The sequence below is a fragment of the Camellia sinensis genome, chromosome 6, assembly GCF_055761805.1.
Source record: "Camellia sinensis isolate YWXY chromosome 6, ASM5576180v1, whole genome shotgun sequence".
NCBI classification, from domain to species: Eukaryota; Viridiplantae; Streptophyta; class Magnoliopsida; order Ericales; family Theaceae; genus Camellia; species Camellia sinensis.
The window spans coordinates 77,870,212-77,878,814 of NC_138966.1; the positions used below are offsets into that span (position 1 = coordinate 77,870,212).

At 34.2% G+C, this 8,603-nt stretch overlaps 1 protein-coding gene and 1 long non-coding RNA gene across 4 annotated transcripts; one reads left to right on the plus strand and one right to left on the minus strand.

Moving 5' to 3' along the window:
- Positions 1-1,614: 1,614 nt before the first annotated feature.
- LOC114284468 (uncharacterized) lies at positions 1,615-7,040 on the minus strand. Of its 3 annotated transcripts, XM_082874037.1 has the most exons (6): positions 6,691-6,828; positions 3,065-3,348; positions 2,841-2,862; positions 2,660-2,728; positions 2,093-2,161; positions 1,615-2,004 (listed from the first exon to the last, which is right to left on the minus strand). In XM_082874037.1, the coding sequence occupies exons 2-6, from the start codon at positions 3,310-3,312 to the stop codon at positions 1,924-1,926; spliced, it is 489 nt and encodes a 162-aa protein (XP_082730163.1). In that variant the 5' UTR covers positions 3,313-3,348; positions 6,691-6,828; the 3' UTR covers positions 1,615-1,923. The 3 variants fall into 3 exon arrangements, with proteins under 3 accessions (XP_082730163.1, XP_082730165.1, XP_082730164.1); XM_082874039.1 differs by lacking the exon at positions 3,065-3,348 and having other exon boundaries at positions 2,660-2,716; positions 6,691-7,040; XM_082874038.1 differs by lacking the exon at positions 6,691-6,828 and having other exon boundaries at positions 2,660-2,716; positions 3,065-4,460.
- On the plus strand, positions 4,366-5,596 carry LOC114309864 (uncharacterized). Its single transcript, XR_014332490.1, has 2 exons — positions 4,366-4,493; positions 5,093-5,596. It is a non-coding gene; the product is annotated as an uncharacterized LOC114309864 (long non-coding RNA).
- Positions 7,041-8,603: the final 1,563 nt, after the last annotated feature.

The following is an 8,603-nucleotide window of genomic DNA, read 5'->3' on the forward strand; positions in this document are numbered from 1 at the left end:
TTTGGTGTTAGCGACTTGTAGCAATGGTTTTGAGTTTTACCAAAATAACTAACCAATTGACGTGTTTAATGAAGTGCTCTTTTGATTGATCTGGGCTATGAAATAGCTAAGGAGATGGTTTAGTGAGCTTAATAAGGATGCTCTGCTTATAAGAGATCCAAACACAATCTTATGATTTTCCTACTGGCCTAGGCTGGTCTCTTGGTTTAGTCATAGGGATTGTTTGGTGTACGCAGCTCGAAAAACGCTTGGCCCGAAATAACTCGAATCCAAAATGACGTCGTTTTGGAATTTTTTTTTTTTTTTTTTCATCTGTTTCTCCTCACCCTCTCTTCACAATCACCAAACTGAAATCAAGCTCAATTTTTTTTTTTCTTCCGGCCGGCATCATCATCATCATCATCAACAACACATTATTATCATACACAAATTTTGGACAATTGCCCCCTCCTCTTATATCCTGAAACAGACGGAGGAAGGGAGAAGAGAAACCAGATCTGCATTCGACCAGATTAGTTGTGGTCGGGCGGTGGAGAAGAATCAGAGGTTGGAAGTGATGATTGACGATTGTGATTTGATGATGGCGGCAGCGATCGAGCCAATCGACAAAGGAGAGACGAGTGCTCTCTCTTTCCCCTCCCTCTTCTCTCCTCCTTTCTTTTGTCTCTTTCTGTTTCTCTTCTTCTCTCTTCTCTCTCTTCATCCATATATAAGAGGGAAAAAAAGAAAGGAAAAAAAAAAAATTTTGAACTACGAAAGATTATTCTTGTTCGGTGTAAACTTACAGACACGCTTATAACTTTTTTTTTTTATTTTAAAAATTTGTGCCGAAATATTTAGTACGTCTTTTTGCTGAGATGAGATAAAAATAATTTAAATAAGTTTAAAACAATAATTATGAGAAAATAGAGGGAGAAGTTATTCTAATTTCTATTTTTGATTATTAAAAGTTGTACCAACCAGGGCCATAAAAGTAATCGAAAGAATTTATGGGACACCATGCCTCTCTGAGTTAGGACGACTCTGCCTATCCACCCAGGCTCATTTTGAGCTTTCATGCATGCAAATTGCAATGATAAAGGCCCAGAATAAGAAATGTACGAGCATCTTCACTTGATAATGTTGTTGTTGCTATCCCTGTGCCATTGTTGCTTTTCAGCAAACCCGAAATTTTAGTTAGGGCTGCAATCTGGAACAAATTGTTCCAAGTCCAGCCCCAAAAAACAGAGAGATCTGCCCAAGTTCAAATTTTAATCGAAACCGACTTGTCCAAAGCTTGACTGCTCAAGATCAACTACATGAATTTGAGTTGGACTTGGGTTCGTGCAAATAAACAAAGAAAAATAGAATTGGAACACAAACAATTGATCCAAGAACTAATAATGATGCAAAATTGACGTCTGCTCAAAATCAATAACTAAACTTGAGATATGCTTTTTACCCAAGATATTGTCCCGCTAGTCATAATGAGGCCTCCCAATATGATTTAATGAAATGGGTAGAATTCAAACTAGATCATTTCTTTCCCCCTAGTTTAATGACATTTGGTTCTTTACCAAAAGGGTTGAACCATTTATCATTTTCAGTTTCAAACATCACAAGACACGCAATGAATACACTTCCAATTGTTACCTCGGAATAAGGAGGCCCTGAATTCCCATTATCATGTCAAAGCTATTGTCAAGATGGAATTGTGACGGTTCTTTTTCCCACATTAAATCTTCTTGTCATTCTCAGAACATAGACTTGCCTTGCTCATGGTGGTTTCTAATCCCTAAAATTGTTTAACTACATTATTCTAAGGTCTACAAACAACGATGAGAACTTAAAAATTCTCAACTATGGAACTCGAGGTGTAAAAGCCTTCAAAATGAAGACAAACCGGTACTAACGGAGATATTTGGAATACCGACAAGCCACCACTCAGCCTGCAGCAATCTCCTTTTCCTTCGCCTTGCACATATCCTCTGCCGACTTGATAAACTTCTTAGTCAATTCATCAACCTAGGGAAATGAACAAGCATCAGGTATGAGCACAATCCTTAAAAAACCGTCAAGTGTTTCTTCAGTAGTTATCCACTATTTAACTCACTTCTTTCTCCAATCTTTTGGCATCATCTTTTGGGAAACTTGAACCTGCTTTCTTCATCGTATCCAATGCCTGTACAAGGAAAAGGAGTTTGCCTAGACTATTAAACAATGCTACAGTATTTCATAAAGCAAATAACATAAAATTTGTAACCATTGTTGCAGCTTCTTCTGTGTGTAGTATGCGCTTGTAAAAGTTTTTAGCAGTTTAGTTTGTTGATAGGGTGTTCATGTTAATCATAAAAAATAACAGAGATTAAAAACAAATATCTGCTCCAAATTAAGACCAGCAATATGCACTAGTTTTCCAGTAAAACTAAGCCAAATATATTGATAAATCACCAAATGTGCATGAGAAATCATGATTCTTCCACTAAGCCACCATATTAACCAAAATGGCACTCAGAGCATGTCAATAATCTGTGACATCCAAAAGCAAAAAATGCCTTTAGTGGTTTCATTCTTTGTAATCTTCTCCTCTTATTTGGTTTTCTACCCAAGGAACAATAACACTTTGCAACAGAAAATAGTTCAAATGGAGAAAAAGAACTTTTTTTTTTTGCAGCTATACCTTCTGGCGAGCACTTCTTATACTCTGCTTGACATCTTCAGAAGATTTGGTCACCACCTTGCACACAGCCTAGCAAAAAAGTGGCTTGATGCTAATAGCAATTGCAGAGAAAATGAATAAAAAGGACAAAGCAATATATATATTTTTGATAAATAAAAGGACAAAGCAATATTGAACTCACCTGCATATGCTCCTTAGTCAATCTGCATATTGCAAGTATAAAACAAATATACATTAGCCAAGTATTGCAAGTATAAAACAAATATACATATTGCAGCAAAAAGAAAATTTAACTGAGCCACTAAACTGTATGAGTGAAAACAGCTGGGTTTTTTAATTGGGTTTCCTTCGGATTCTTGGGAACCAAGCGCATAATTAGGAGAATCTGAAGACGGAAAATGATACCTGTACTCTTGAAGGAAGCGATCGTCGTCGAGATCGGGATCGTCCTCGAGATCTTCAAGTTGTTCTTCGGTCCTATCATCGATCCAGGCTTTGTCTTTGTGTTTAGAGTCTTCGTCCTCGGCGGGCGTGAAAGATGGGGACTTGAATGCAGGGGGCTTCGGAGGGAGGTTTCCCAATTTTCTCTGAATATCGTCCCATTGAGTCGAAGCTCCTTCCACGTCCTTGTACACGAAGTGATAGTTCGCCATTTTTGAATCTCCAATCAACCCTCTCTCTCTCGAGATCTGCTTCGATGAAGTTCGGTGTGTGATAACGAATTACGGGCTTGCAGATAAGTGGGCCAAAGGCCTATAATTATTCGATCCGTTTACGATCCTGATAAGTGGGCTATAGGCCCACAATTATTCGTCCCCGTTTACGACCAGTTCTTGGTTCATAACCATCCCACTCAGGGCATAGTGTTTTAACGGTGCAAGGATCCTCTGTGCTCAAATAATTCTATTCCCTATTTCAATTCATTCACAATCACTCGATATGTCTTGAGATTTTTACATTTTAAAATTTTCATATGATCCAATGGTTGTAAGTGAATTGGGATAGAAGACATGATTATTTGAGAATAGAGAATTGTTGTAGATTTTAACGAATTACAAGGGAAAGATTTTGAAGGATGGGTTGAATCATTCAAGTGTTTTGACAAAAAACTTGGTGATGGAAATATGTGATACAAACTGTCCCATCTATGTGGAACGCACAAATGTTTGCTACCAACTTTATTTTCTTTTAAGTCGTGATTAAATAATAAATGTCACTTGTCATATAGGTCCTTGGGAGGTTAGCATCTCAAATATCTACTGTGATTCATGGCAAGGATAAACCAACATACGCACCTAATCGTGATGATGGGGATATGTGCATTGTGCTCAATGCGAAGGATATTTGTGTCATAGGAAGGAAACTTACGGACAAGTTTTATCGCTGGCATACTAGGCAAGTAACCAATTTTCTAGTGCTGACTTCTTATTGCATGAAAATGAAATATTTCTGTTTGGTTTTCTTACCCCATTCAAATTTATAATAAAAATGTGTTAAGAATCATAAGACTGTATTTTGGTGCTGTGGAAATCTGCTATGACTTTCTCTTAGCAAGTTCTAATATATAGATTGATTTAAAACACGGACTAGTCAAATGCTGAAAAAACATTAGTAGATGACTGTCATAGTATGACATCATTTATGCAGTTAACCAAATGTCCCAACTTTATGTATTTTTTGTGTAGAATTTCTATCTTAAAAATGAACTATTTTGGCTCATAGGTACATTGGCCACCTCAAGGAAAGAAGTTTAAAAGATCAGCTGGCAAAGGATCCTACAGAAGTTATTCGCAAAGCTGTCCTACGCATGCTTCCAAGAAACAAATTGCGTGATGTAAGTGCTATTGCAACCTCTTTCCCTGTTACAAGAGCTAATTAAATCCATTTGAAATTTCGGATCTAGTTTTTCTTTCAACTAATTGGATTTTGTTTTGTTACTTTCTTGATCTCTCAAGCTGCCTTTATAGAATAGCATCATGTGTTCATAATTTATAATGAAAGGCAATTAAAAACCCCAAAATAAAAGAAAAAGGAAAATGATAATTTGTGATTTACTATTAATATTCTGTATGGCAAACCTGAAATGTGTGACACATTTGAATTAGTATATAACTAGCGGCACTTTGATGTGATGATTGGTTTGATGCCAAAAAAGAACATATTTTGTCTGTTTATTTATTGTTGTTTTATTCACTTCTAAAAGCGTTATAAGAGGAATTATGATCTCATGCATTTCCAACTCAGTATAGAAAAAATGTTCACACTATAGTAGACTACACTAAAACTTTAGTGATCTTGGGAGGATGCTGAATATGTAGTGAAGCATAGTGAAGGTACTTTGCAATTGGTTACTGCAAATTAAGATTTGTTGAATGTCAAGGGGAGGAGGCTACTGAAACAGACCTAATTGGAAGTTCTTATATCATTATGCAGGATAGAGATCGAAAGCTGAGAATATTTGCTGGCAATGAGCACCCATTCGGTGATAGGCCTATTGAACCATATGTGATGCCTCCTCGACAAGTACGGGAAATGCATCCACGTGCGAGACGAGCCATGATTCGAGCACAGAAGAAGGCTGAGCTACAAAAACAGGGTGGTGCAGACACTAGAAAAGGCAAAAAGAAGGAAGAGGATACATTAGAAATAAATGCATGAAGAGTATAGATTTGAGAGTTGAAGCTTGCTTATCTATCCTTTAACTCAGAAGGGTTACATTGCCATGGAAGTCAGTCTAGCCTGGCCTTGGAATTTTTCTCATGTTATCTAGATTTTGCTTGGTTTTTAATCTTCTGCCTTTGTAGCGAGTCAAATTGGGCCGAGTTGCCATGATGCCATGAATGTAGATAGCTATGTCCTAAGTTAGTTTACATTGCTTTCAACTTTTGACATAGTATGATCAAATTTTAAATAATTTGAAGGGGAGAACTTTTCATTGCCATCAAATTATTAGAAGATTATGAAATATCTATACCTTAAAATGGTGATTTTTCTGAAAATAAAAATTGACATGAATTGAGAAAAAAGTATTGCCAAGAAGGTTTTCTCTCTCTAACATGCTATCTTCTTATTTTTGTGCCATGTTCAAATCTTGAATTTGTAAAGCAAAAAGAAAGAAAAATGGAAAATTGGAGGAAAAAAAATCTTGAGCTAGATCATTTTTTCCCTACCTGAAAAAAACAAAGACTATAAACATGTACAACTTAGGACTTAATTTGAAAGATGCAATGCCTTGCTTGTACACAGCACGCTACTAGGGTTCAGTGTCACTGTGACAATCCAAGCAGAAAGTATACAAGAAGCTGAACAACATCACATGAACAAAACTAATGGATCTGAAATGAAAACTTGGTAAACAGTTTGAGTAACAATACATTAACGCTATGTTTGGTAACTTAGGATTGAAAAGAAAAGAAATGATTACTTAAGTAATAAGAGAAAAGAAAAGAAAAGAAATGATTGTAATTTCTCTCCTTTTTGTTTGGATAAGTAAGAAATAAAAGAAAAGAAATGATTGTGATTTCTCTCCTTCTTGTTTGATTAGATTTCATTAAGAGAAAAGAAAAGAAATTATTTTATGTTATATTACCAAAATAACCTTTTTATATTTTCAATCATTTTATTTTTATAGGGGTAAAATTGGTATTATAAAAATATAAACATTTGTGATTTCTTTTCTCTCTCAATCTCTCCACTTTTGGGAAGATTGAAAATAAGGGTTAAGAGAGAAATGAGTTTCTCTCCATTTCTCTCTATTTCTTCCCATTTCTCTCCACTTAAGATAACCAAATAAGGAAGAGAAATACATTTCTCTCTATTTCTTTTCTTTTCTCTCCAAATCACTCAATCCAAACACAGTGTAAAACTCCAACCCTTTGCCCTATCAAGTTTAAGAAACTCAAAAAGAAACTCAATTTAACTGAGCCAATAAACTGTATGAGTGAAAACAACTGGGTTTTTTAATTGGGTTTCCTTCGTATTCTTAGGAACCAAGCGCATAATTAGGAGAATCAGAAGACGGAAAATGATACCTGTACTCCTGAAGGAAGCGATCGTCGTCGAGATCGGGATCGTCCTCAAGATCTTCGAGTTGTTCTTCAGTCCTATCATCGATCCAGGCTTTGTCTTTGTGTTTAGAGTCTTCGTCCTCGGCGGGCGTGAAAGATGGGGGCTTGAATGCATGGTGCTTCGGAGGGAGGTTTCCCAATTTTCTCTGAATATCGTCCCATTGAGTCGAAGATCCTTCCACGTCCTTGTACACGAAGTGATAGTTCGCCATTTTTGAATCTCCGATCAACCCTCTCTCTCTCGAGATCTGCTTCGATGAAGTTTGGTGTGTGATAACGAATTACGGGCTTGCAGATAAGTGGGCCAAAGGCCTATAACCATCCCACTCAGGGCACAATCAGTCGATATGTTTTGAGATTTTTACATTTTAAAATTTTCATATGATCCAATGGTTGTAAGTGAATTGGGATATTTTAAAATTTTCATATGATCCAATGGTTGTAAGTGAATTGGGATAGAAGACATGATTATTTGAGAATAGAGGATTATTGTAAATTTTAACGAATTACAAGGGAAATATTATGGTGTGCATGTTATATGCCCTCTATCATAATATGTATAATTTCGTCATAAATTGATATAATCAAATCATAAATTTTTAAACATTTTGTTACGCTAATTTATGACAATGTTATAAAGTTTTTGATTAATATTATGAAATTTTATATAAATTTATATATTTTTGTGATAGGATGTATATAGTTTCTCTGCTTTTGATACTTGATTGGTTATGCTATAGCATATCCAATTATTTCATTAAATTCAAATTTAATAATAAAAAAAAATTGGCCGTGCCTCATTTTGTCGACTTTTTATCAAACTAAGAACGAATCAAATTTTTAACAAAAATTATTTATTATAATCTCATGAAATTTAAAAAGAGATTGAATTTGAGATATTTATTTATTTATTATTATTATTATCAAAAGAGTACTGCTAAAGAAATAGAAAATTTACACACGCTTCTATTTCAATTTAGCGATGTGGCTTCCTTAGGTTGTCTTATTTTAAAATAAAAAATTCATTAAAATGACTTTTATTTTTCAAAATATTATTGTCACATTACCTTTGTGATAAATTTTATATAAATTTTTTGTTGAGGGCAAATTACAGAAATGGTCCCTATAATTTATCCGTGGTTTCATTTTGGTACCTGCAATTCTAAATGTATTAATTTTGCCATTGTAGTTTAATTTTTGGCTCAAAATGATCCAATAGTTAACAGTCGTTAGACTTTTGGACGGAAATTTCACGCGTGCAAAACACGCACAAGACTTGCACAGTCTCTATATTTCATTATGTTTATTAATGAACAATTTTGACTTTCTTGACTATTTTTGCAACAATTTAATTTGTTCTCTAATATCGTCACTCTAATTTAACTCATTTAATAGGTGTTTTATCTAATTTCATTATTTAATTATTATTATTTTTTAAAATAAATTTATTTAAATTTTTAATTAAAAAATAATATATATTTTTTATTGATATTTTATTTATTTTATTTTTAAAAATAAATTTATTTAATTGTGTAAAAAATAAAATAAAATAAATTTTTATTTAATCTAACTAAAGATATGTTTAATATTGCTATTACTTAGTTAATAATTGAAAATTTGTAAAATAGTTTTTTGCACATTTATCATTATCCAGTCCGTTCAACCAAATATTAGATTCACTAGAAATAGTCCTTTCCAAACATCTAATCCTATGAGAAAACAAACACGGGATACACATCTAATCCAACCAAATAGTCCCGGGGATTCAGAGTCCTAGGATTCGAGTCTAATAGATTCTAATCCCCTCTTTTCTAATTGTTTGCTAAGTAATAGCATAAAGGTAAAATAGATAGTTCACACATTAGTCCCATAGGATA

Coding starts and splice junctions, on each gene's coding strand:
- LOC114284468 (XM_082874037.1), bottom strand. CDS start 3,312: ATGGCGAACTATCACTTCGTGTACAAGGACGTGGAAGGAGCTTCGACT. Junction 2,863..3,064: donor CGCTTCCTTCAAGAGTACAG/GTATCATTTTCC, acceptor TGCAATATGCAG/ATTGACTAAGGAGCATATGC. Junction 2,005..2,092: donor CCAAAAGATTGGAGAAAGAA/GTGAGTTAAATA, acceptor TCATTTCCCTAG/GTTGATGAATTGACTAAGAA.